We start from the raw sequence: 27,618 nt of genomic DNA, 5'->3' as shown, positions 1-27,618 counted from the left end.
GGGGGGATCTGGAGAATTTTGGGGGGTCATGGGGCCATCAGGGGGTTTTTGGGGACACAGAGCCCCCCCCTTTCCCTCCCCCTCCCCTCCCAGTCCATCCCAGTACACGAATGGGTTAAACTGGTTTATTGCTCGGCAGGGGGGGGGTCCGGGTGCCCCCCCAAATTCAGGGTTAGTATTGGGGTGCAGGAGGGGTCCGGGGGGGATCAATAATAAGTTTCCTTCTCCACCCAGCCTGAAAAAAGGGGAGGGGGCGTCAGGGGGGGGCCCCCACCCCAAATTCCTCAGCTCGCCCCTCCCCCCAAAAATCTGGGGCTTTCTTTTTTTTGGGGTGCCCCCCCCCCCCCCGTTTTTATTGAGTTTGGTTCTCTCCCCTTTTTTTTTTTTTTTTTGGTTTCCCCCCATTTTTATGTTTTCCCCCCATTTCTTTGTGCCCCATTTTCTTCTCCCGCATTTTTTGGGGTCCCCCCAATTTTTGTTTCCACTTTTTTTTTATTTCCCCCCGTTCTTTTGTTTATCCCAATTTTTTCCTTTTTTTTTTGTTTTGTTTTTTATTTCCCCCATTTCTTTGTGTCCCCTTTTCTTATACCCCCATTTTTCGGGGGGCCCCCCATTTTTTGTTTCCTCTCTTTTTTTGTTTTCCCCCATTTTTATGTTTCCCCCATTTCTTTATGTCCCATTTTCTTATCCCCCATTTTTCAGGGTCCCCCCCATTTTTTTGGGGTCCCCCCCATTTTTTATTTCCCCCCATTTTTTTGTTCCCCCCATTTTTTCCTTTTTTTTTTGTTTTTTGTTTCCCCCATTTCTTTGTGCCCCATTTTCTTATCCCCCATTTTTCGGGGTCCCCCCATTTTCGGGGTCCCCCCCATTTTTTGGGGTCCCCCCCATTTTTTATTTCCCCCCATTTTTTTGTTCCCCCCCCACTTCTTCCTTTTTTTTTTTTTTGTTTTTTTTTTTTTTTTTTTTTTTTGTTTTTGTTTTTGTTTTTGTTTTTGTTTCCCCCATTTCTTTGTGCCCCATTTTCTTATCCCCCATTTTTGGGGTTCCCCATTTTTGGGGTCCCCCCATTTTGGGGTCCCCCCATTTTTGGGGCTCCCTCACCTCCAGGGTATCTCCTCAGGATCAGTTTCCGAACCTCGTCGTAGGCGAAGATCAGCAGGGAATAGGGGAAGGCGCAGAACCACCAGGTGACCCTGCCCAGAAACAGAAATTGGGGGGCCCCAAATCCGGGGGGGCTCAGATTTGGGGTGCAGGTGGGATTTGGGGTGCAAATAGGATTTGGGGTTTAGGGTGGATTTGGGGTTCAGATTGGATTTGGGTTCAGGCAGGATTTAGGGTGCAGGGTGAATTTGGGGATCAGATTTGGGGTTCAGGCAGGATTTGGGGTTCAGGCTGGATTTGGTGTTCAGGCTGGATTTGGAGTTTAGGTTGGATTTGGGGTGTGGGTCAGATTTGGGGTGCAGGTGGGATTTGGGTTATGGGTTGGGATTTGTGGTGTGGATGGGATTTTGGGGTTCAGCCAGGATTTGGGGTTCAGGCTGGATTTGGGGTGCAGGCTGGATTTGGGGTGCAGCCAGGATTTGGGGTCCAGGTGGGGTTTGGGGTTCAGGCCAGGATTTGGGGTTCAGGCTGGATTTGGGTTATGGGTTGGGATTTGGGGTGTGGATGGGATTTTGGGGTTCAGACTGGGATTTGGGGTTCAGGTTGGATTTGGGGTCCAGGTTGGATTTGGGTTCAGGCCGGATTTTGGGGTGCAGGATGGGATCTGGGGTTTAGGTTGGGATTTGGGGTTCAGGCTGGATTTGGGGTGCAGGGTGAATTTGGGGATCAGATTTGGGGTGCAGGCTGGATTTGGGGTGTGGGTCAGATTTGGGGTGCAGGTGGGATTTGGGGTTCAGGCCGGATTTTGGGGTGCAGCCAGGATTATGGGTTTCAGGTTGGATTTAGGGTTCAGGTTGAATTTGGGGATCAGATTTGGGGTTCAGGCTGGATATGGGGTTCAGGTAGGATTTGGGGTGCAGCCAGGATTTGGGTTATGGGTTGGGATTTTGGGTGTGGATGGGATTTTGGGGTTCAGACTGGGATTTGGGGCTCAGACCGGATTTTGGGGTGCAGGTTGGGATTTTGGGGTGCCTCACTTGAGGGGGTACATGCGCAGCGCCACCCCCATGCCCGGGCAGTAGGACAGGAACGCCGCCAGCGCCGTCTCCTCCAGCAGCCCGAAAATCAGGATCTTGTTCCTAAAAAATTGGGGAAATTTGGGGTTTTTTGGGTTGGGAGAGGTTTTGGGATTTTTTTGGATGGATTTTGGGTGAGGATTTGGGATTTTTTGGGGTATTTTAGGGTTTTTTTGGGGTGGGAAAGATTTTAGGATTGTTTTTCTGTGTGGGGTTTTTGGAGGGGGATTTGGTTTTTTTTTTTTTTTTGTGGGGGTTTTGGAAGAGAACGGGAGTTTTGGGGTGGGTTTTTAGGGTGAGAGAGGTTTTGGGGGTTTTTGGAGGTGTTTTGGGGGATTTTAGGGGTTTTTTTGGGTGGTGGAAGTTTTGGGATTTTTTTTTGGGAAGGGTCTGGAAGTAGGGATGGGTTTTTGGTTTTTTGGGGTTTTGGAGGGGGATTGGGGATTTTTGGGGGTGTTTTAGGAGATTTAGGGTTGGAAAGATTTGGTGATGTTTTGTGGGGGTTTTGGAGGGGGACTTGGGGTGGATTTGGAGAGGATTTTGGGGTATTTTTGGGATGTTTTGCCACACTTCATGCCCTGCTGGAAGACGGAGCTGAGGTGGATTTTTTGGGGTGGTTTCAAGTGGGATTTTGGGATGGTTTGGGGTGGAATTTTGGGGTGGGCTTGAGCTGGGATTTCGGGGTGATTATGCATGGGATTTTGGGGTATTTTGGGGTATTTTTAGGGTGGTTTTGGGGTGTTTTGGGGGCATTTTGGGGTATTTTTTGGGTGTTCTTTGGGTGTTTTTGGGGTGCTCTGGCGCACTTCATGCCCTGCTGGAAGATGGAGTTGTGGTGGATTTTGGGGGAATTTTGGCCGATTTGAACTGGGATTTTGGGATGGTTTGGGGTGGGATTTTGTGGTGGGTTTGGGTGGGATTTTGGGGTGATTATAGGTGGGATTTTGGGGTGTTTTTGGGGTGTTCTGGCACACTTCATGCCCTGCTGGAAGACGGAGTTGTGGTGGATTTTGGGGGAATTTTGGCTGGTTTGAAGTGGGATTTTGGGCTGGTTTGGGGTGGAATTTTTGGGTGGGTTTGAGATGGGATTTTGGGGTATTTTGGGGTGATTTTGTGGTATTTCGGGGTATTTCGGGGTGGTTTTGGGGCATTTTGGGGTGGTTTTGGGGTGCTCTGGCACACTTCATGCCCTGCTGGAGACGGAGTTGTGGTGGATTTTTTGGGCTGGTTTGAAGTGGGATTTTGGGGTGGTTTGGGGTGGAATTTTGGGGTGGGTTTGGGTGGGATTTTGGGGTGGGCTTGAGCTGGGATTTTTGGGGTATTTCGGGGTATTTTGGGGTGTTTTTGGGGCATTTTGGGGTGTTTTTGGGGTGCTGTGGCGCACTTCATGCCCTGCTGGAAGACGGAGTTGCGGCGGGTCTTGCAGATGATGAGATCCGCCCACTGCACCACCACGATGCTGGCGAAGAACGCGGTGTGGCACGTGAACTCCACCACCTTGCGCTGCTCGTAGGTCTGGGGAGCCGGGAAACCGGGAGAGAAACGGGAATGAACCGGGAGGGAACCGGGAATTAACCGGGAGGGACCCGGGACTGTAACGGGAATGAAACGGGAATTAACCGGGAGGGAAACGGGAATGAACCGGGAGGGAACCACCAGGAAACCGGGAGAGAAATGGGAATGAACCGGGAGGAAACTGGGAGGGAGACGGGAATTAACCAGGAATGAACGGGAGGGAAACCGGGAGGGAAACGGGAATGAACTGGGAGTGAATGGGTGTAACCAGTGTGTAACCGGTGTGTAACCGGTGTGTAACTGGTGTGTAACTCATGTAACCAGTGTGTAATCAAGGTGCAACCGGTGTGTAACTCGTGTAACCAGTGTGTAACTGGTGTGTAACTGGTGTGTAACCGGTGCGTAACCAGTGTGTAACCAAGGTGTAACCGGTGAGTAACCAGTGTGTAACTGGTGTGTAACCTGTGTGTAACTGGTGTGTAAACAAGGTGTAACCGGTGAGTAACCAGTGTGTAACTGGTGTGTAACTGGTGTGTAACCCGTGTAACCGGTGTGTAATCAAGGTGTAACCAGTGTGTAACTGGTGTGTAACCAGTGAGTAACCAGTGTGTAATCAAGGTGTAACTGGTGAGTAACCAGTGTGTAACTGGTGTGTAACCAGTGTGTAATCAAGGTGTAGCCAGTGTGTAACTGGTGTGTAACCGGTGTGTAACCAGTGTGTAACTGGTGTGTAACCAAGGTGTAACAGTGTGTAACTGGTGTGTAACCTGTGTGTAACCGGTGTGTAACTGGTGTGTAACCTGTGTGTAACCAGTGTGTAACCGGTGTGTAATCAAGGTGTAACCTGTGTGTAACTGGTGTGTAACCTGTGTGTGACCAGTGTGTAACCGGTGAGTAATCAAGGTGTAACCAGTGAGTAACCAGTGTGTAATCAAGGTGTAACCAGTGAGTAACCAGTGTGTAATCAAGGTGCAACAGTGTGTAACTGGTGTGTAACCAGTGTGTAACCAGTGTGTAACCGGTGAGTAACCAGTGTGTAACCGGTGTGTAACCAGTGTGTAACCAGTGTGTAACTGGTGTGTAACCAGTGTGTAACCGGTGTGTAACCAGTGTGTAACTGGTGTGTAACCTCTGTGTAACCGATGTGTAACCAGTGTGTAACCGGTGTGTAATCAAGGTGTAACCTGTGTGTAACTGGTGTGTAACCTGTGTGTAACCAGTGTGTAACCGGTGTGTAATCAAGGTGTAACCGGTGTGTAACTGGTGTGTAACCAGTGTGTAACCGGTGTGTAATCAAGGTGTAACCTGTGTGTAACTAGTGTGTAACCTGTGTGTAATCAAGGTGTAACCGGTGTGTAACTGGTGTGTAACCAGTGTGTAACCGGTGTGTAATCAAGGTGTAACCTGTGTGTAACTGGTGTGTAACCTGTGTGTAACCAGTGTGTAACCTGTGTGTAATCAAGGTGTAACCGGTGTGTAACTGGTGTGTAACCTGTGTGTAACCGGTGTGTAATCAAGGTGTAACCTGTGTGTAACTGGTGTGTAACTGGTGTGTAACCGGTGTGTAACCGGTGTGTAACCTGTGTGTAACCAGTGTGTAACGGTGTATAACTGGTGTGTAACCAGTGCGTAACTGGTATGTAATCAAGGTGTAACCGTGTGTAACCAGTGTGTAATCAAGGTGTAACCGGTGTGTAACCAGTGTGTAACTGGTGTGTAACCAGTGTGTAACCGGTGTGTAACCTGTGTGTAACCTGTGAGTAACCAGTGAGTAACTGGTGTGTAACCTGTGTGTAACCTGTGAGTAACCAGTGTGTAACCTGTGAGTAACCAGTGTGTAACCAGTGAGTAACCAGTGTGTAACCAGTGAGTAACCGGCGTGTAAGGGGTGTGCAGGGCTGTTTCCGGGCCCCTCACCCACTCCTGGCCGTAGGAATCCTCCAGGTCGTTCTTGGAGCGATCGTCCCAGGCCAGGCGGATCCCCAGCAGCGTCCCCGGCAGGAACCCGTTCTCAGCCAGGATCACAAAGTAGGTGAAGAACCCGCCCAGAGCCTGGATCATCCCTAAGGAATTGGGATCGGGATCAGAACCACGGGATCGGGATCAGAACCGTGGGATCGGGATCAGAACCGTGGGATCAGGATCAGAACTGTGGGATTGGGTCACAAAAGTAGGTGAAGAATCCGCCCAGAGCCTGGAGCATCCCTAAGGGACCAGGACTGGGGTCAGAGCCACGGGATTTGGGATCATCCAGAGACCCCCCACTGACCGATCTGGCCGTAGGCCATGCTGATGAGTGACCCCTGAGTGACCCCGAGTGACCCCTGAGTGACCCTGAGTGACCCCTGAGTGACCCCGCTGACCGATCTGGCCGTAGGCCATGCTGATGAGTGACCCCTGGGTGACCCCGAGTGACCCCTGAGTGACCCTGAGTGATTCTGAGTGACCCCGGGTGACCCCGAGTGACCACTGACCGATCTGGCCGTAGGCCATGCTGATGAGTGACCCCTGAGTGACCCCTGGGTGACCCCGAGTGACCCCCAGTGACCACTGACCGATCTGGCCGTAGGCCATGCTGATGAGTGACCCCTGGGTGACCCCTGGGTGACCCCTGGGTGACCACTGACCGATCTGGCCGTAGGCCATGCTGATGAGTGACCCCGAGTGACCACTGACCGATCTGGCCGTAGGCCATGCTGATGAGTGACCCCTGAGTGACCACTGACCGATCTGGCCGTAGGCCATGCTGATGAGCCGCTCGTTGACCAGTTTGTCGCTGCGCGGGTTCCGCGGTTGCCGTTTCATGATGTCGCTCTCGGCCGCCTCGTACGCCAGAGAGATGGCGGGGACCTGGGGGACAGGGGTCACCCTGTGTCACCCATGTCACCCTGTGTCACCCTGTGTCATCCTGTGTCATCCTGTGTCACCTAATGTCACCCCTGTGTCACCCCTGTGTCATCCTGTGTCATCCTGTGTCACCTAATGTCACCCCTGTGTCATCCACTGTCACCCAGTGTCACATACTGTCACCTCTGTGTCACCCCTGTGTCACCTACTGTCACCCCCTCTGTCAGCCCAGTGTCACCTGTGTCACCTACTGTCACCCCAGTGTCACCTACTGTCACCCCTGTGTCACCTAATGTCACCCCTGTGTCACCCAGTGTCACCTACTGTCACCCCTGTGTCACCCACTGTCACCCTGTGTCACTACTGTCACCCCTGTGTCACCCACTGTCACCCGTGTCACCCAATGTTACCCACTGTCACCCTGTGTCACCCACTGTCACCCCTGTGTCACCCAATGTTACCCACTGTCACCCCTGTGTCACCCACTGTCGCCTAATGTCACGCCTGTGTCACCCAGTGTCATCCTGTGTCACCCCTGTGTCACTCCTGTGTCATCCACTGTCACCCATTGTCACCTAATGTCACCCCTGTGTCACCCAATGTCACCCACAGTTACACGTCATGGGATGGTGACAGCGCCAGGAATAAGAGGATTTGGGGTGGATTTGGGATCCCTGGTTGGATTTGGGGTGGATTTGGGGTGGATTTGGGGTGGATTTGGGATCCCTGGTTGGATTTGGGGTGGATTTGGGGTGGATTTGGGGTGGATTTGGGATCCCTGGTTGGATTTGGGATCCCTGGTTGGATTTGGGATCCCTGGTTGGATTTGGGATGGATTTGGGATCCCTGGTTGGATTTGGGATCCCTGGTTGGATTTGGGATCCCTGGTTGGATTTGGGGTGCCCAGGAGGATTTGGGGCCCCCTCTCTCTCACCATGTCGGTGCCCAGGTCGATGCACAGGATGGTGACCGTGCCCAGCGGCAGCGGGATTTGGGATGGATTTGGGATGGGTTTGGGATGGATTTGGGGTGGATTTGGGATGGGTTTGGGATGGATTTGGGGTGGATTTGGGATGGATTTGGGATGGATTTGGGGTGGATTTGGGGTGGATTTGGGGTGGATTTGGGATGGATTTGGGGTGGATTTGGGATGGATTTGGGATGGATTTGGGGTGGATTTGGGGTGGATTGGGGTGGATTTGGGATGGATTTGGGGTGGATTTTTAGGGATGGATTTGGGGTGGATTTTTGGGATGGATTTGGGATGGGTTTGGTATGGATTTTTGAGGTGGATTTGGGGTGGATTTGGGATGGGTTTGGGGTGGACTTGTAGGAGGGTTTTGGGTGGATTTGGGGTGGATTTGGGGTGGATTTGGGGTGGATTTGGGTGGATTTGGGGTGGATTTGGGGTGGATTTGGGGTTGGGGTGGATTTGGGATGGATTTGGGATTGGGGTGGATTTGGGATGGATTTAGGATTGGGATGGATTTGGGATGGATTTGGGATGGATTTGGGGTGGATTTGGGATGGATTTGGGGTGGATTTGGGGTGGATTTGGGATTGGGGTGGATTTGGGGTTGGGATGGATTTGGGATGGATTTGGGATGGATTTGGGATGGATTTGGGGTGGATTTGGGATGGGTTTGGGGTGGATTTGGGTGGATTTGGGTGGATTTGGGATGGATTTGGGGTAGATTTGGGTGGGTTTGGGATGGATTTGGGATGGATTTGGGGTGGATTTGGGATGGATTTGGGATGGATTTGGGATGGATTTGGGATGGATTTGGGGTTTTGGGGTGGATTTGGGATGCCAGGGTTAGATTTGGGATGGATTTGGGGTGGATTTGGGGTTTGGGATGGATTTGGGATGGATTTGGGATGGGTTTGGGGTGGATTTGGGGTGGATTTGGGATGGGTTTGGGGTGGACTTGGGATGGATTTGGGGTGGATTTGGGGTGGATTTGGGGTTTGTTTGGGATGGGTTTGGGGTGGATTTGGGATGGATTTGGGTGGATTTGGGGTGGATTTGGGGTGGATTTGGGGTGGATTTGGGATGGATTTGGGATGGATTTGGGGTGGATTTGGGGTGGATTTGGGATGGATTTGGGGTGGATTTGGGGTGGATTTGGGATGGATTTGGGATGGATTTGGGATGGATTTGGGATGGATTTGGGGATGGATTTGGGATGGGTTTGGGGTGGATTTGGGTGGATTTGGGGTGGATTTGGGATGGATTTGGGGTAGATTTGGGATGGGTTTGGGATGGATTTGGGATGGATTTGGGGTGGATTTGGGATGGATTTGGGATGGATTTGGGATCGGGTTTGGGATGGATTTGGGGTGGATTTGGGGTGGATTTGGGATGGATTTGGGATGGATTTGGGGTGGATTTGGGGTGGATTTGGGGTGGATTTGGGATGGGTTTGGGGTGGATTTGGGATGGATTTGGGATGGATTTGGGGTGGATTTGGGGTGGATTTGGGATGGATTTGGGATGGATTTGGGGTGGATTTGGGATGGATTTGGGGTGGATTTGGGGTTTGGGATGGATTTGGGGTGGATTTGAGAATTTTAGGGTGGATTTGGGATGGATTTGGGATGGATTTGGGGTTTTGGGGTGGATTTGGGGTGGATTTGGGATGGGTTTGGGGTGGATTTGGGGTGGATTTGGGTGGATTTGGGTGGATTTGGGGTGCCCTGTCTCTCACCATGTCGGTGCCCAGGTCGATGCACAGGATGGTGACGGTGCCCAGCGGCAGCGGGATTTGGGATGGATTTGGGATGGATTTGGGTGGATTTGGGGTGGATTTGGGGTGGATTTGGGATGGATTTGGGATGGGTTTGGGGTGGATTTGGGGTAGATTTGGGATGGATTTGGGATGGGTTTGGGGTGGATTTTTGGGATGGATTTGGGATGGATTTTTGGGGTGGGTTTGGGGTAGATTTTTGGGGTGGATTTGGGGTGGATTTTGGGATGGGTTTGGGATGGATTTGGGATGGATTTGGGATGGATTTGGGGTTGGGATGGGTTTGGGGTAGATTTGGGATGGATTTGGGGTGGATTTGGGTGGATTTTTGGGATGGATTTGGGTGGATTTTTGGGGTGGATTTGGGGTGGATTTTTGGGATGGATTTGGGATGGGTTTGGGGTGGATTTGGGGTAGATTTGGGATGGATTTGGGGTGGATTTGGGTGGATTTGGGGTGGATTTGGGGTAGATTTGGGGTGGATTTGGGGTGGATTTGGGATGGGTTTGGGATGGATTTGGGATGGATTTGGGATGGATTTGGGGTGGGTTTGGGGTAGATTTGGGGTGGATTTGGGGTGGATTTGGGATGGATTTGGGGTGTATTTGGGGTGGATTTGGGATGGATTTGGGATGGATTTGGGGTGGATTTGGGGTGGATTTGGGGTGGATTTGGGATGGATTTGGGGTGTATTTGGGGTGGATTTGGGGTGGATTTGGGATGGATTTGGGTGGATTTGGGTGGATTTGGGGTGGATTTGGGGTGGATTTGGGTGGATTTGGGGTGGATTTGGGGTGGATTTGGGATGAGTTTGGGGCCCCCTCTCTCTCACCATGTCGGTGCCCAGGTCGATGCACAGGATGGTGACGGTGCCCAGCGGCAGCGGGATGTTGGCGATGATGAACAGCAGGAACGGGGTGATCTCGGGGATGTTGCTGGTCAGGGTGTAGGCGATCGACTTCTTCAGGTTATCGAAGATCAGGCGGCCTGCGAGGGGACAGCGGCCTCCGGATGTCCCCAGATGTCCCCAGATGTCCCCAAATGTCCCCAATGCTGCCAATGTCCCCCATGTCCCCAGTGTCCCCAATGTCCCCAACGTCCCCAGTGTCCCCAGTAACCCAAATATCCACAATGTCCCTAAATATCCCTGATGTCCCCATGTCTGCAATGTCCCCAGTGTCCCCAATGTCCCCCCAATGTCCCCAATGCTCTCAATGTCCCCACTGTCCCCAATGCACCCAATGTCCCCCAATCCCCACAATATCCCCAAGACCCCCAACATTCCCAACGTCCCCACTGCCCTGAGTGTCCCCAATGTCCCCAATGTCCCCAAATTCTCCAGCGACTCCACCGTCCCTAAACCCCCAATGTCCACAGTGTCCCCAATGTCCCCAACATACCCAAAGTCCCCACTGCCCTGAGTGTCCTCGATGTTCCCAGTGTCCCCAATGTCCCCACATTCTCCAACGACTCCACCATCCCTAAACCCCCAATGTCCCCAGTGTCCCCAATGATCCTGATGTTCTCAATGTCCCCAATGTCCCCAAAGTCCCCAAGACCCCCAACCTTCCCAACGTCCCCAGTGCTCTGAGTGTCCCCAATGTCCCCAGTGTCCCCAATGTCCCCAATGTCCCCAAATTCTCCAACGACTCCACCGTCCCTAAACCCCCAATGTCCACAGTGTCTGCAATGTCCCCAAGACCCCCAACATTCCCAATGTCCCCAGTGCCCTGAGTGTCCCCGATGTCCCCAGCGTCCCCATGTCCCCAAATTCTCCAACGACTCCACCGTCCCTAAACCCCCAAAGTCCTCAGTGTCCCCAGTGTCCCCCACGTCCCCGATATCCCCAGTGCTCTGACTGTCCCCAGTACCCCCCACGTCCCCGGTGTCCCCAGTGCTCTGAGTGTCCCCAATACCCCCCACATCCCCGGTGTCCCCAAACCCCTGAGCGTGTCCCCACCTTCCTCCACGCCGGTGACGATGGAGGCGAAGTTGTCGTCCAGCAGGATCATGTCGGCCGCCTGCTTGGACACGTCGGAGCCGGCGATGCCCATGGCGATGCCGATGTCGGCTTTCTTCAGCGCCGGGGAGTCGTTGACGCCGTCACCTGTCACCGCCACGATGGCGCCCTGGGGACACGGGGACATTGGAGACATTGGGGACATTGAGGGCATGGGGACACGGGAGACACTGGGGATACTGGGGGACATTTGGGGGCATTGGGGGCACTGGGGACATGGGGACATTGGGGATACTGGGGGACACTGGGGACATTGGGTCACTGGGGACATGGGGACATTGGGGACATTGGGGACATTGGGGGCACTGGGGACATGGGGACACTGGGGGACATTGGGGGCACTAGGGATACTGGGGGAGACTGGGGACATTGGGGACATTGGGCACACTGGGGACATGGGGACATTGGGGGCACTGGGGGACATTGGGGACATGGGGACATTGGGGACATTGGGGGCACTGGGGATACTGGGGGACACTGTGGACATGGGGACATTTGGGAGTATTGAGGACATTTGGGACATTGAGGGCACTGGGGACATGGGACATTGGGTACACTGGGCACACTGGGGACACTGGGGACACTGGGGACATTGGGGACATTGAGAACATCAGGATCATTGGGGACATTGGGGACATTGGGATAATTTGGGGTATTGGGGACACAGGGGACACTGTGGGACACGCAGCAAGGGACAGGGGTGGCAGGGGACAGGTGACAAAGGACAGGTGGCAGGTGACAGGGAAGAGAGGGCAGAAGGGATATTGGGATAAGGGGATATGGGGACAGGTGACACAGGTGGCACAGGTGACAGATGACACAGGGGACACAGGAGCACAGGTGACACGACACAGATAACCCTGGTGACACAGATGACAGGTGAAAGGTGACATAGGTGACATAGGTGGCACAGGTGACAGGTGACACAGGTGATACAGGTGACACAGGTGACAGATGACAGGTGACACAGGTGGAAGATTACACAGGTCACACAGATGACACAGATGACACAGGTAACACATGTAACACAGGTGACACAGGTGACCGATTACTCAGGTGACACAAGTGACACAGGGTACAGGTGACACAGGTAACACATGTAACACAGGTGGCAGATGACACAGCTGACAGGTGACAGGTTACAGGTGACACAGGTGACACAGGTGACAGGTGGCACAGGTGACACAGATGACTCAGGTAACAGAGGTGACACAAGTGACACAGGTGACACAGGTTAAAGATGACACAGGTGAGAGGTGGTACAGGTGACCCAGGTGACAGGTGACACAGATGACACAGGTAACACACGTAACACAGGTGACAGGTGACGCAGGTGATAGGTGGCACAGGTAACCAGGTGACACAGGTTACACAAGTGACACAGGTGACACAGGTGACAGGTGACACAGGTGGCAGGTGATAGGTTACAGGTGACAGGTGACCCAGGTGACAGGTGACACAGATGACACAGGTAACACATGTAACACAGGTGACAGGTGACCCAGGTGACAGGTGGCACAGGTGACAGGTGACCCAGGTGACACAAGTGACACAGATGACACAGGTGGCACAGGTGACAGGTGACCCAGGTGACAGGTGGCACAGTTGATAGGTGACAGGTGACACAGGTGACAGGTGGCACAGGTGACACAGATGACACAGGTGACCCAGGTGACAGGTGACAGGCGGCACAGGTGACCCAGGTGACAGGTGACAGGTGACAGGCGGCACAGGTGGCAGGTGTCCGGTCACCTGTCGCTGGCAGCCCTCCACGATGATCAGCTTCTGCTGGGGGCGACGTGCGCGCGAACACGATCTCGGTGTGGTTGCGCAGGATCTCGTCCAGCTGCTCCGAGCTCATGTCCTTCAGGTCTGAGCCGTGCACCACGCACGCCTTGGCCTCCCTGGGGGGGTGAACACCCCAAAATCTGATCCAGCACCCCAAAATCCTTGGGAACACTCTCCTGGGATCCCCAAAATTCCTGGGATCGACCCCCAGGATCACCCCAAAATCCCCTCCCCAGCTGCTCCCATCTCGTGTCCTTCAGGTCTGAGCCGTGCACCACGCACGCCTTGGCCTCCCTGGGGGGGTGAACACCCCAAAATCTGATCCAGCACCCCAAAATCCCTGGGAACACTCTCCTGGGATCCCCAAAATTCCTGGGATTGCTCCCCGGGATCACCCCAAAATCCCCTCCCCAGCTGCTCCCATCTCACATCCTTCAGGTCTGAGCTGTGCACTGAACACACCTTGGCCTCCCTGGGGGGGTCACAGGGGGAACAGAACCCCAAAATTCCTGGGAAGAACTGCCCAGGACCCCAAAATTCCCGGGAAACCCCAGTGGGATCCCCAGATCCCCTCAACTTCCCCCACCTGGCTCCTTTGGGGTTCTCCAGTCTCACCTGAGTCTCACCTGTGCTTCTCCAGCTCCCCTGGGGTTTATCTGGGGTGACCCTGGAGCTCACCAGGGGCTCACCTGTGGTCATCTGGGGTTCCCCCATCTCACCTGGGGTTCCCCTCTCTTACCTGGGGTTCCCCTGGAGATCACCTATAGCTCACCTGGGGTTCCCCTGGCTCACCTGGGGCTCACCTGGGGTTGACCTGTCTCATCTGTGGCTCACCTGGGGTTCCCCTGGCTCACCTGGGGTTCCCCTGTGGCTCACCTGGGGTTCCCCTGGCTCACCTGGGATTCACCTGGGGCTCACCTGGAGATCACCTGTGGCTCACCTGGAGTTGACCTGTCTCATCTGTGGCTCACCTGGGGTTCCCCTGGAGATCACCTGGGGCTCACCTGGGGTTGACCTGTCTCACCTGGGGTTCACCTGGGGTTCCCCTGGAGCTCACCTGGGGCTCACCTGGGGTTCCCCTGGCTCACCTGGGGCTCACCTGGAGATCACCTGTGGCTCACCTGGGGTTCACCTGGGGTTCCCCTGGAGCTCACCTGGGGCTCACCTGGGGTTCCCCTGGCTCACCTGGTGTTCCCTTGGAGATCACCTGGGGCTCACCTGGGGTTTACATCTCTCACCTGTGGCTCACCTGGGGTTCCCCTGTCTCACCTGTCTCACCTGTCCCACCTGTGGCTCACCTGTCTCCCCTGTCTCACCTGGGGTTCCCCTGTCTCACCTGTCTCACCTGTCTCCCCTGTCTCACCTGGGGTTCACCTGGCTGACCGGGATGTTCAGCCGTGCCGCGATGTCCTCCACGGTCTCGTTGCCCTCGGAGATGATCCCGACGCCTTTGGCGATGGCCTTGGCCGTGATGGGGTGGTCACCGGTCACCATGATCACCTGGGGACACGGGGCAGCGTCAGCGCTGGGACACTGGGGACAGCTGGGGACACTGGGGACAGCTGGGGACACTGGGGATAACTGGGGGCACTGGGACACTGGGGACAGCTGGGGACACTGGGGATAACTGGGGATAACTGGGGACACCGGGGCACTGTCAGCACTGGGGACACTGGGGGCACTGGGGACACTGGGGACACTGGGGATAACTGGGGGCACTGGGACACTGGGGACAGCTGGGGACACTGGGGATAACTGGGGATAACTGGGGACACCGGGGCACTGTCAGCACTGGGGACACTGGAGACACTGGGGACACTGGGGGCACTGGGGACAGCTGGGGACACTGGGGACACTGGGGACAGCTGGGGACACTGGGGCACTGTCAGCACTGGGGACACTGGGGGCACTGGGATACTGGGGACAGCTGGGGATAACTGAGGACACCCGGGGACACCTGGGGACACCCAGGGACACTGGGGACACTGGGGACACTGGGATACAGGGACACTGGGGACACTGGGGACAGCTGGGGATAACTGGGGGACAGCTGGGGACACCCCAGAGTGCAGGAGGCCACCAGGGACATGAGGGGACACCTGGGGACAGGTGAGGTCATGGGAGGTTTGGGGTCCAGGTGCATCCGGGGGGGGTTGGGATCCCAGGTGAGCTCAGGGGGATTTGGGGGTCCCAGGTGGGTTTGGGGGGTCCCGGATTGGCTCAGGGAGGGTTTGGGGGTTCTGGGTGGGTTTAGGGGGTCCCAGGTGGGTTCAGGGAGGGTTTGGGGGTCCCAGGTAGGTTCAGGGGGGTTTTGGGGGTCCCAGGTGGGTTTGGGGGTCCCCGTGAGGGCTCAATGAATTCAGGGGTGGGTTTGGGGGTCCCGTGAGGGCTCAATGAATTCGGGGGCGGGTTTAGGGGTCCCGGGAGGGCTCAATGAATTCGGGGGCGGGTTTGGGGGTCCCGGGAGGGCTCAGAGAATTCGGGGGCGGGTTTGGGGGTCCCGGGAGGGCTCAGGGAATTCGGGGGCGGGTTTGGGGGTCCCGGGAGGGCTCAGGGAATTCGGGGGCGGGTTTGGGGGTCCCGGGAGGACTCAGGGAATTCGGGGGCGGGTTTGGGGGTCCCGGGGGGGCTCAGGGAATTCGGGGGTCCCACCTTGATGCCCGCACTCCGGCACTTGCCGACGGCGTCGGGCACGGCGGCGCGGGGGGGGTCGATCATGGACATGAGCCCCACGAAGCAAAGATCGCTCGTGGGGAAATTCACCTCGTCAGCGTCGAACCGGAACCCGCGGGGAAACTTGTCCGGGGGCAGGTACAGGTGACAGAACCCTGGGGACATGATGGGGACACTGAGACCCCCCCGGACACCCCCAGGAACCCGCGGGGGACCCCAGAGAGATCCCCAGGAACTTGTCCGGGGGCGGGTACAGGTGACAGAACCCCGGGGACACCACGGGGACACTGAGACCCCCGGGACACCCCCAGGAATTTCTGTACAGGTGACAGAACCCTGGGGACACCGCGGGGAGACACTGAGACCCCAGAGGGACCCCCAGGAATTTTTGTACAGGTGACAGAAGCCCCCCAAGGACCCCCCCAGCCGTACCCAGGACCCCCCCCAGCCCCCAGCCGTACCCAGGACCCCTCCCCAGCCCCCAGGCGTACCCAGGACCCTCTCCTCGAGCCCCCCCAGCCCCCAGCCGTACCCAGGACCCCCCAGCCGTACCCAGGACCCCTCCCCAGCCCCCAGCCGTACCCAGGACCCCTCCCCAGCCCCCAGGCGTACCCAGGACCCTCTCCCCCAGCCCCCCCAGCTCCAGGTAGGCGTTCTGGAAAGCCTCGCGCATCTCCTGGTCGAGCGGCTGCTCCTGGCCCTGCAGGAGGATGCGGGAGCAGCGGTCCAGGATGCGCTCGGGGGCGCCCTTCATCACCAGCAGGTGGCCCTGGGGGTCCTCCTCGCGCTCGTGGATGGACAGCTGGGCACGGGGCAGGGACAGCGGGGTCACGGCCGGGGGTCAGCGCGGGGTCACGGCCGCGCGCTGCCCGGGGTCACCCGGTGTCACACACACTGCCCGGGGTCACCCAGTGTCACACACACACTGCCCGGGGTCACCCAGTGTCACACACTCACTGCCCTGGGTCACCCAGAGCCACCCCAGTGTCACCCAGTGTCACACACACACTGCCCGGGGTCACCCAGTGTCACCCAGTGTCACACACACACTGCCCGGTGTCACCCAGTGTCACACACACTGCCTGGTGTCACCCAGTGTCACACACACACAGGCTGGGGTCACCCAGTGTCACACACACTGCCTGGTGTCACCCAGAGCCACCCCAGTGTTACCCACAGTCCTACTGGGAGTCCCCAGTGCCCCCAGTGCCCCCAGTTCCCTATCCCAGTACCCCTCTCCCAATGTCTCCAGTGTCCCCAGTGCTCCCAGTGCCCCGTCCCAGTCTCCCAGTACCCCCAGTATCCCCAGTACCCCCAGTATCCCCAGTGTCCCCAGTATCCCCAGTGTCTCCAGTATCCCCAGTATCCCCAGTGTCCCCAGTGCCCCCAGTGTCCCCAGTGTCCCCAGTGTCCCGTGTCCCCAGTATCCCCAGTGTCCCCAGTGCCCCCAGTATCCCCAGTGTCCCCAGCACCTGGTACTTGTTGGTGGAGTTGAAGGGGATCTCGGTCACTTTGGGGTTGCGGTCCCGCATCCTCTTCACGGACCCGCACGACAGTTGGATGCACTTGAGCAGCGCCGACTCGGACGCGTCCCCGGCCGTGTCCCGCTGCGGGTGGGGACAGCGCGGTGGCACCGGGGGTCGGGGGCTGTCCCCTCCCCCGGGACTCGGGTGGGTGTCCCCTCCCCCGGGGCTCAGGGGGTGTCCTGTCACCTCCCCCGCGGCTCGGGGGTGTCCTGTCCCCTCCCCCGCGGCTCGGGGACCCCTGACCTTGGAGATGGACACGTTCTCCTGGCCCGGCTTGAACACGGCGCGGTTACAGAGCCCCGCGATGCGCGCCAGAGCCGCCCAGGTGGGCGAGCGCTTGTCGAAGGTGGCACCTGGGGACACCCAGAACCTTCAGGGCACGCCCGGTGTCACCAGTGCCACCCACTGACCACCCCAGTGTCACCCACTGACCACCCTGGTGTCACCAGTGCCACCCACTGACCACCCCGGTGTCACCTGGGCCACCCACTGACCACCCCAGTGCCACCCACTGACCACCCCAGTGTCACCTGGGCCACCCATTGACCACCCCGGTGTCACCTGGGCCACCCATTGACCACCCCAGTGCCACCAGCGCTTATCGAAGGTGGCACTTGGGGACACCTGGCACCTGGGGTTCCAGGGGACTGGGGTGTCATGGGATCAGGGTGTGGGGGATTGGGGTTCCAGGGGATTGAGGTTCCAGGGGATTGGGGTTCCAGGGGATTGGGGTTCCAGGGGATTGGGGTTCCAGGGGATTGAGGTTCCAAGGGATTGGGGTTCCAGGGGATTGATGTTCCAAGGGATTGGGGTTCCAGGGGATTGGAGTTCCAGGGGATTGGGGTTCCAGGGTGTTGGGGTGCTGGGGGTTCAGGGTGCCAGGTGATCAGGATTCCAGGTGATCAGGATTCCAGGGGATCAGGTTGTAGGGGATTTGGATTCCAGCAGATTGAGGTGTCAGGGGATTGGGGTTCAGGGGTATTGGGGTGTCAGGGGATTGAGGTGTTGGCGGATTGGCATTCTGGGGCACGGGGAGCTCCAGGGGATTTGGGGTTCCAGGGGATTTGGATTCCAGGGAATTGAGGTGTCTGATGATGGGGGATCCAGGGGATTGGGGTTTCGAGGGATTGGAGCTCCAGGGGATCAGGGTGTTGGGGGATCAGGGTTCCAGGGGATTGGGGTTCCAGGAGATTGGGGTTCCAGGGGACTGGGGTGCAGGGGGCACTGGGGATCTTGGGGTGCCCCCCACGCACCCGACTGGTCCTCGGTGGTGTCGGCCTCGTGGATCTGGTTGTCGAACCACATGTGGGCCACGGTCATGCGGTTCTGGGTGAGGGTCCCGGTCTTGTCGGAGCAGATGGTGGAGGTGGAGCCGAGCGTCTCCACGGCCTCCAGGTTCTTCACCAGGCAGTTCTTGCGCGCCATGCGCTTGGCAGTGAGGGTCAGGCACACCTGGGGGCACCCCGGGGTGTCACAGGGGGTGGGACCCCCGGTATGGGGTGCACAGACCCCCCCACTGCACCCCAAAACTGGCACCAGAACCCCACAATGTGTCCTTGGGGCACCCTGAACACTCAGACCCTCATTGTGATCACCCGGCATCAGGGTCAGGCACACCTGGGGGCACCCCGGGGTGTCACAGGGGGTGGGACCCCCGGTATGGGGTGCACAGACCCCCCACTGCACCCCAAAACTGAACCCAGCCCCCTTCCAGTGCCCCTCCCACCGTGCTGGTGGCCAGCAGCCCCTGGGGCACACTAGCCACGACGATGCCCATGAGGAAGATGATGGTGTAGCCCCCCAGTAATGCCTCTATTGACCTCCCAGCGCCCTCCCAGTGCTCCCAGTTCCTTCCCAGTGCCCTCCCAGTACTCTGCCTCTCACTGTGCTGGTGGCCAGCAGCCCCTCGGGCACGTTGGCCACGATGATGCCGATGAGGAAGATGACGGTGTAGCCCCCCAAACAGCGCCCCCCAGTTCCCTCCCAGTGCTCCCAGTTCCCTCCCAGTGACCTCCCAGCGCCCTCCCATTGCCCTCCTATGCTCACAGTTCCCTCCCAGTGCCCTCCCAGTGCTCCCAGCTCCCTCCCAGTGCCCTCCCAGTGCTCCCAGTGCTCCCAGTGCCCTCAGTGCTCCCAGTTCCCTCCCAGTGCTCCCAGCGCCCTCCCAGTGCCCCCATTCCTCACCGTGACGGTGGCCAGCAGCCCCTCGGGCACGTTGGCCACGATGATGCCGATGAGGAAGATGACGGCCTCGAGCCAGGTGTAGCCCAGGATGAGGGAGAGGATGAAGAAGGAGAGGCCGAGGAACACGGCCACGCCGGTGATGAGGCGGATGAAGTGCTCGATCTCCATGGCGATGGGCGTCCGGCCCACCTCCAGCCCCGAGGCCAGCGACGCGATCCTGCCCATCACCGTCCGGTCGCCCGTGGAGATGACGATGCCCCGCGCGGTGCCTGGCCAGGGCGGGTGACAAACGGGTGACAAAGGGTGACAGCGGCGCTGCCGCACCCGTTAATTGATGGTTGTGCGGGGTTTGTTCTGTCCGCGCTCGGAGACGGGGTTAGAAACGCGAAGGAAATGGGTGTTGTCGTGTTTGGGTGCATCGAAATGGAAATGGAAATAATGGAAATAATGGAAATAATGGAAATAATGGAAATAATGGAAATGGAAATGGAAATGGAAATGGAAATGGAAATAATGGAAATAATGGAAATAATGGAAATAAGGGAAATTGAAATAATGGAAATAATGGAAATGGAAAGGGAAATGGAAATAATGGAAATAATGGAAATAATGGAAATAATGGAAATAATAATGGAAATAATGGAAATGGAAATGGAAATAATGGAAATAATGGAAATAATGGAAATAAGGGAAATTGAAATAATGGAAATAATGGAAATAATGGAAATAATGAAAATAAGGGAAATGGAAATGGAAATGGAAATAATGGAAATAATGGAAATAATGGAAATAATGGAAATAATGGAAATAATGGAAATGGAAATGGAAATGGAAATGGAAATAATGGAAATGGAAATGGAAATAATGGAAATGGAAATGGAAATAATGGAAATAATGGAAATAAGGGAAATAATGGAAATGGAAATAAGGGACATGGAAATAATGAAAATAATGGAAATGGAAATGGAAATAATGGAAATAAGGGAAATGGAAATAATGGAAATAATGGAAATAATGGAAATAAAAATGGAAATAATGGAAATGGAAATAATGGAAATAATGGAAATAATGGAAATGGAAATGGAAATAATGGAAATGGAAATGAAAATGGAAATGGAAATAATGGTAATGGAAATAAGGGAAATGGAAATAATGGAAATGGAAATAATGGAAATGGAAATGGAAATAATGGAAATGGAAATAATGGAAATTTTATCTAAATCTAAGTCTAAATCTAATCTAAATCAAAATTTAAATCGAAACCTAAATCTAAATCTAAACTGAAATCTAAATCTAAATCTAAGTCTAAATCTAATCTAAATCAAAGTCTACATCAAAACCTAAATCTAAACTTAAACCTAAACTTAAACCTATACCTAAATCTAATCTAAAGCCAAATCCAAATCCAAATCTAAATCTAAATCTAAATCTAAATCTAAATCTAAATCTAAATCTAAATCTAAATCTAAATCTAAATCTAAATCTTATCTAAACCTAAACCTGAATCTAAATCTAAATCTTTCCTAAATCTAAATCTAAATTTAGATTTAAATTTAAAAAAACTATTTTAATTAGATTTTAAATTAGATCTAAATCTAAATCTAAATCTAATCTAAATCTAATCAAAATCAAAGTCAAAATCAAAATCAAAATCAAAATCAAAATCAAAATCTAAATCTAAATCTTAATCTAAATCTAAATCTAGATCTTAATCTAAATCTCAATCTAAGTCTAAATCTAAATCTAAATCTAAATCTAAATCTAAATCTAAGTCTAAATCTAAATCTAAATCTTATCTAAAGTACAGAAAGTTCAGTAACATTTCTAGCTACCAACTAAAAGTGAGCAAAATGGAGATGAATTCAGCTGAACTAACACCTGTATTATTTATACTTTTACTCAATAATTAAATTCCTGTGGCCCTCAGTGCAGCTCTAACTGTCCAACCAGAAACCACAAACCGTGAAGAAGAGAAACGAGCACTGAAAAATCCTCCATTTTGTCCCACATTTATTACTGTGTTCTAAAAACCCCAAATTTCAAACCCTTCACCACGTGAAATCATTTCTATTTAACTACACACCCGTGATAGAAGTGGTGAAAAATTTAAAATTTGTGGTTTTAAAATGTAGTCGTGTACAGAGGGCAAGATGGAGGTTCTAGGGTGGAGGTTTTGTCTTTTTCACTTTCTTCTTCATGGGTCTAGGTGGCATTTTTTTAATTGGATAAAAAAATCCGCATTTTAGGTCAGGGTTAAAAGTAAAAATAATTTAGGTGGCTTTTCTTACTTGGACATATTTGGCTTAAAAGGCCTTGTAGAGACATAAAAAAATTTAACTTCCTTGTAGAGAGAAAAACTCAATTTTTAACCGTTAGCTAGAGAAAATACAGAACTCTGCGAGAACGTAACGTAAATAATAATTAACAAACATCTGAGTCTGAGCCCGAAATTCCGTCTCCTGAGCATTTAATCCCGACTCTGGAAGGAGAAAAACAAAATAAAACGTGACGGGCGCCCACCTTCGACGCAGTTGGTGGAGAAGAAGCAGATGTTGCGCGTCTCCAGCGGGTTCTCGTGCGTGAACTCCGGGGAGCGCGTCTGCGGCTCCGACTCCCCCGTCAGAGACGAGTTGTCCACCTGGAAATGGGGGGGTTCATGGGAATTGGGATGTGGGGGTTAAGCGGGGGGTTGGATGGGTTTGGGTGGAAATGGGGGGGATTGGGGATATGAGTGAGTTCGGGTGGGATTTGGTGGGGTTGGGTTGGGTTGGGTTGGGTTGGGTTGGGTTGGGTTGTGTTGGGTTGAATTGGGTTGGGTTGGGTTGAGTTGGGTTGGTTTGGGTTGAATTGGGTTGAGTTGGGTTGGGTTAGGATAGGTTGGGTTGGGTTGGGTTGAGTTGGGTTGAGTTCGGTTGGGTTGGGTTGGGTTGGGTTGAATTGGATTGGGTTGGGTGGGATTGCATTGGGTTGGGTTGGGTTGAGTTGGGTTGGATGGAGTTGGACTGGGTTGGTTTGGGTTGAGTTCGGTTGGGTTGGGTTGGTTTGGGTTGAATTGGGTTGGGCTGAGTTGGGTTGGGTTGGGTTGGTCCCCAGTGTCCCCAATGTCCCCAGTGTCCCCAGTGTGCTCCCCACAGTCCCAATGTCCCCAATGTCCCCAGTGTCCCAGTGTCCCCAGTGTCCCCACTGTCCCCAGTGTCCCCAATGTCCCCAGTGTCCCCAGTGTCCCCAATGTCCCCAGTGTCCCCAGTGTCCCAGTGTCCCCAGTGTCCCCACTGTCCCCAGTGTGTCCCAGTGTCCCCAGTGTCCCCACATTCCCAGTGTCCCAGTGTCCCCAGTGTCCCCAGTGTCCCCAGTGTCCCCACAGTCCCAGTGTGCCGCGGGTCCCCAGTGTCCCCAGTGTCCCCAGTGTCCCCAGTGTCCCCACAGTCCCAGTGTCCCCACCTTGCAGCCATGGGAGGAGATGATCCGCATGTCCGCGGGCACTCTGTCCCCTCCCAGTGTCCCCAATGTCCCCAGTGTCCCAGTGTCCCCAGTGTCCCAGTGTCCCAGTGTCCCCAGTGTCCCTGCCAGTGTCCCCACTGTCCCTGTGTCCCAGTGTCCCCAGTGTCCCCACAGTCCCAGTGTCCCCACCTTGCAGCCATGGGAGGAGATGATCCGCATGTCCGCGGGCACTCTGTCCCCTCCCAGTGTCCCCAATGTCCCCAGTGTCCCCAGTGTCCCCAGTGTCCCAGTGTCCCCCAGTGTCCCAGTGTCCCCAGTGTCCCCACTGTCCCAGTGTGTCCCAGTGTCCCCAGTGTCCCCACAGTCCCAGTGTCCCCACCTTGCAGCCGTGGGAGGAGATGATCCGCATGTCCGCGGGCACTCTGTCCCCTCCCAGTGTCCCCAATGTCCCCAGTGTCCCCACAGTCCCAGTGTCCCCAGTGTCCCCAGTATCCCCAGTGTCCCCAGTGTCCCAGTGTCCCCAGTGTCCCCAGTGTCCCCAGTGTCCCCAGTGTCCCCAGTGTCCCCACCTTGCAGCCGTGGGAGGAGATGATCCGCATGTCCGCGGGCACTCTGTCCCCGCCCTTCACCTCCACCAGGTCCCCGACCACGACGTTCTCGGCGTTGATCTGGATCTTCTCGCCCTCGCGGATCACCAGCGCTTGCTGGGGGGGCACCGGGCGCCTCAGGGGGTGCCCACCCCCCCGGGCCCCCCTCGGGACCCCCCCGGGACCCCCCCCTGCCCACCTGGGGCACCATGTTCTTGAAGGAGTCCATGATCTTGGAGCTCTTGGCCTCTTGGTAGTAGGAGAAGCAGCCGGTGACGATGACGACGGCGGCCAGGACCACCCCCAGGTACAGCTGGCACCGGGGGGGGCACCTCAGCACCTGGGGGGCACCTGGGACCCCCCAGGGACCCCCAGGGCAGGGTGACAGGGAGGGGACACACCAGGGTGGTGTGACATCCCTCCCCACACCCACAGCTGGCACGGGGTGGGGAGGGGACGAGGGGCCACCAGTCTGTGCCACCCCCAGTGCCAGTGTGTCCCCAGTGTCCCCATGGCACCTGTCCCTGCTCAATGCCTGTGCTCCCCTTGATGTCCCTGTCCCCACCATGCCAGAGCCCCCCCGTGCCCACCATGCCCCTGTGTCCCCATGATGCCCCTGTTCCCTCTCAAGGCCCCATGACACCCACGCTGTCCCCATGTCCCCCATATCCTCTATTACCCCCAGTGCCCCCCGGCTCCTCAGTGCCACCCATGTCCCCTGTGTCCCATGTCCCCCATGCCCACCCTGTCCCCTGTGCTTCCCGTGTCCCCAGAATGCTCCTGGACCCGTGTCCCCCTGTCCCTGTGCCCCCATATCCCATATCCATCCTCATATCCCATACCCCATATCCCATATCCCATATCCCATATCCCATATCCATCCCATATCCCATAACCCATATCCCACATCCCATATCCCATATCCCATATCCCATATCCCCCTGTCCCCATGTCCCCATATCCCACGTTCCCCTATCCCCACACCCCCAGGTCCCCACATCCCCATACCCCCACACCCCATATCCCCTAGCCCATATCCCCCTGTCCCCATGTTCCCATGTCCCCATGTCCCCGTGTCCCCCTGTCCCCACGTCCCCCTGTCCCCATATCCCATACCCCATATCCCACACCCCATATCCCACATCCCATGTCCCCCTGTCCCCGTGTCCCCCTGTCCCCATGTCCCCATGTCCCATATCCCCTGTCCCCCTGTCCCCCTGACCCCCTGTCCCCCTGTCCCCTGTCCTCGTGTCCCCATGTCCCCCTGTCCCGTGTCCCCCTGCCCCTATATCCAGTATCTCATATCCCATATCCTGTATCCCATATCCCATATCCCCCCGTCCCCCTGTCCCGTGTCCCCCTTGTCCCTGTGTCCCCATGTCCCCGTATCCCATATCCCCACATCCCCCTGTCCCCATATCCCATATCCCCACATCCCCACGTCCCCATGTTCCCCTGCCCCTATATCCAGTATCTCATATCCCATATCCCCCTGTCCCCATGTTCCCATATCCCCCTGTCCCCTGTCCTCGTGTCCCCATGTCCCCCTGTCCCCGCGCCCCCCGTCCCCGCGCCCCTCACGTTGTCGTTGGCCGGCTCGTCCTCCATGGCGGCCTGGATGCCGTAGGCCAGGAAGCAGAGGATGGCGCCGATCCAGAGCAGGATGGAGAAGCCCCCGAAGAGCTGCCGGCAGAACTTGACCCACTCGGGGGTGGTGGGCGGCGGGGTCAGCGCGTTGGGACCGTCCTGCACCAGGATCTCGGCCGCCCGCGCGTTCGTCAGGCCCTGCGCGGGGACACGGTGACACCGGGGACACCCGGGGACAGGGACGGGGGCGGGGGACACTGGGGACACTGGGGACACTGGGGACACTGGGGACACTGGGGACATGGGCAGGGGACACTGGGGACAGAAGGACACAAGGACATGGAGACACAGGGACAGAGGAGCACAGAGACACGGGGACATGGGGACACAAGGAGACAGGGACACAGGGACACTGGGACACGGGGACACAGGAATTTGGGGACACAAAGACACGAGGACACAAGGACATGGGGACACGGTGACACCGGGGACACCCCGGGGACAGGGACGGGGGCAGGGGACACTGGGGACACTGGGGACACTGGGGACACGGGGGACATGGGCAGGGGACACTGGGGACGTGGGAAGTGATAGAGGGAACAGACAGGTGATGCTGGGGACATGGGGGACATGGGCAGAGGGTGCTGGGGACAGAAGGACGCAGGGACATGGGGACACGGGGACATGAGGACACGGGGACACAAGGACACAGGGACATGGGGACACAGGAATTTGTGCACAGAAGGACACGAGGAAATGGGGACACGGGGACACAGGGACACGAGGACATGAGAACATGGGGACACGGGGACACGGGGACACAGGGACACGGGGACACAGGAATTTGGGGACACAAAGACATGAGGACACAGGGACATGGGAACACGGGGACACAGGGACACAGGCACACGGGGACAGAAACACATGGTGACATGGGGACACAGGGGCATGAGGACACAGACACAGGGACACATGGACATGGGAACACGGGGACACGTGGACACAGGGACATGGGGACACAGGGACACACAGGGACATGGGGACACAGGGACACAGGGACAAGGGGACATCTCACCCGGGACAGATCCACCTGGTACTTCCTGCCCAGCTCATCCAGGGACAGTTTGTGGTCGTCCTGAGGGACAAATGTCACCCCTGTCACCGTGTCCCCCCGCCCAGAGGGGATGGCCAGCTGTCCCTCTGTCACCCACGTCACCCATGTCCCCCCAGCCAGGGTGGCATGGCCACTGTGCCCACGACCCCGTGTCACCCCTGTGTCCCTCTGGATGGGGTGGCATGGCCAGCTGTCCCCACAGTCCCACACCCCCCACGTCACCCATGTCACTGTCACCTCGGCTGGGTGACGTGGCCAGCTGTCCCATGACCCCGAGTCACCCCAGCAGGGTGGCATGTCCCCATGTCACCCACGTCCCTGTGGATGGGATGACACAGCCAGCTGTCCCCAGAGTCCCACGTCACCCATGTCACCGTGTCCCCACGCTGGGGTGGCATCTTCAGCTGTCCCCACATCCCCACAGTCTCATATGGCCCATGTCACCTCTGTCCCCATGGATGCAATGACATGGCCACTGTCCCCATGGTCCCAGTGTCACCAATGTCCCCCATCTTCCCCAGTGTCACCCACATCTCCCATGTCCCCAGGAACACAATGACATGGCCACCACCCCCATGTACCCCATGTCCCCAGTGTCACCCATGCCCCCGTGTCCCCCTGTCACTGTCCCCATGTCCTCGTCCCTGTCACTGTCCCCTTGTCCCCCTGTCACTCTCACCCATGTCCCCCATGTCCCCATGTCCCCCTGTCCGTCCCCATGTCCCCATCACTGTCCCCTGTCACTGTCCCCTGTCACTGTCACTGTCCCCATTGCTGTCCCCCTGTCCCCATCACTGTCCCCTGTCCCTGTCACTGTCCCCTGTCCTTGTCCCCATCACTGTCCCCTGTCCCCATCACTATCCCCATGTCCCCATCACTGTCCCCTACCCCTGTCACTGTCCCCTGTCCCCATCCCACTCCCCTGTCCTCGTCCCTGTCCCCTGTCCCCTGTCCCCTGTCCCCTGTCCCCTGTCCCCATCACTGTCCCCTGTCCCTGTCACTGTCCCCTGTCCCTGTCACTGTCCCCGTGTCCCTGTCAGTGTCACCCTGTCCCTCACTGTCCCCGTCACTGTCCCCTGTCCCCGTCCCTGTCCCCACTCACCAGGTTCACCTCCTTCTTGAGCTCGTCCAGCTCCTTCTCCTTCTGCTTCCTCTTGCCGCCGCCATTCTCGGAGGTGGTGGCCGCGGGCGAGTACTCGCGGCCGGCCTGCGGGGACACCGGGGGTGGGCACGGGGACCCCCCCGGCGGGCAGGGGACCCCCCCCCCGGCTGCCACCCCCGCCCCTCCCCCCCGGGCCAGGGCCATTACCATGGGCGTGGAGGTCACGGCCAGCACCGGCGTCACCGTGGCCACCGGCATCGTCGGCGCGGGGGGGGGCGGCGGGCACCGGGCGGCCGAGGGCGGGGGGGGC

The 27,618-nt window shown here is 56.4% G+C and overlaps 1 protein-coding gene across 1 annotated transcript; it reads right to left on the bottom strand.

Annotated features, from left to right (window-relative positions):
* Window positions 1–111: 111 nt before the first annotated feature.
* Window positions 112–27,618, bottom strand: LOC130263391 (sodium/potassium-transporting ATPase subunit alpha-2-like). The gene is given in 24 exon segments (XM_056510925.1): window positions 112–235; window positions 1,102–1,193; window positions 2,139–2,240; window positions 3,562–3,692; window positions 5,610–5,755; window positions 6,419–6,542; window positions 10,119–10,273; window positions 11,247–11,415; window positions 13,059–13,100; window positions 13,102–13,210; window positions 14,458–14,594; window positions 15,747–15,922; window positions 16,380–16,569; window positions 17,240–17,374; window positions 17,537–17,646; window positions 18,547–18,745; window positions 19,478–19,746; window positions 21,998–22,115; window positions 23,488–23,622; window positions 23,705–23,818; window positions 25,087–25,290; window positions 26,168–26,227; window positions 27,309–27,413; window positions 27,516–27,618. Coding segments are annotated over 24 exon segments (3,102 nt in total). The 5' UTR covers window positions 27,567–27,618; the 3' UTR covers window positions 112–206.

The sequence above is a fragment of the Oenanthe melanoleuca genome, chromosome 25, assembly GCF_029582105.1.
Source record: "Oenanthe melanoleuca isolate GR-GAL-2019-014 chromosome 25, OMel1.0, whole genome shotgun sequence".
In the NCBI taxonomy this organism is placed as follows: domain Eukaryota; kingdom Metazoa; phylum Chordata; class Aves; order Passeriformes; family Muscicapidae; genus Oenanthe; species Oenanthe melanoleuca.
Note: the sequence above shows the minus strand (reverse complement) of the source record. Positions and strands in the feature narration are given on the sequence as shown.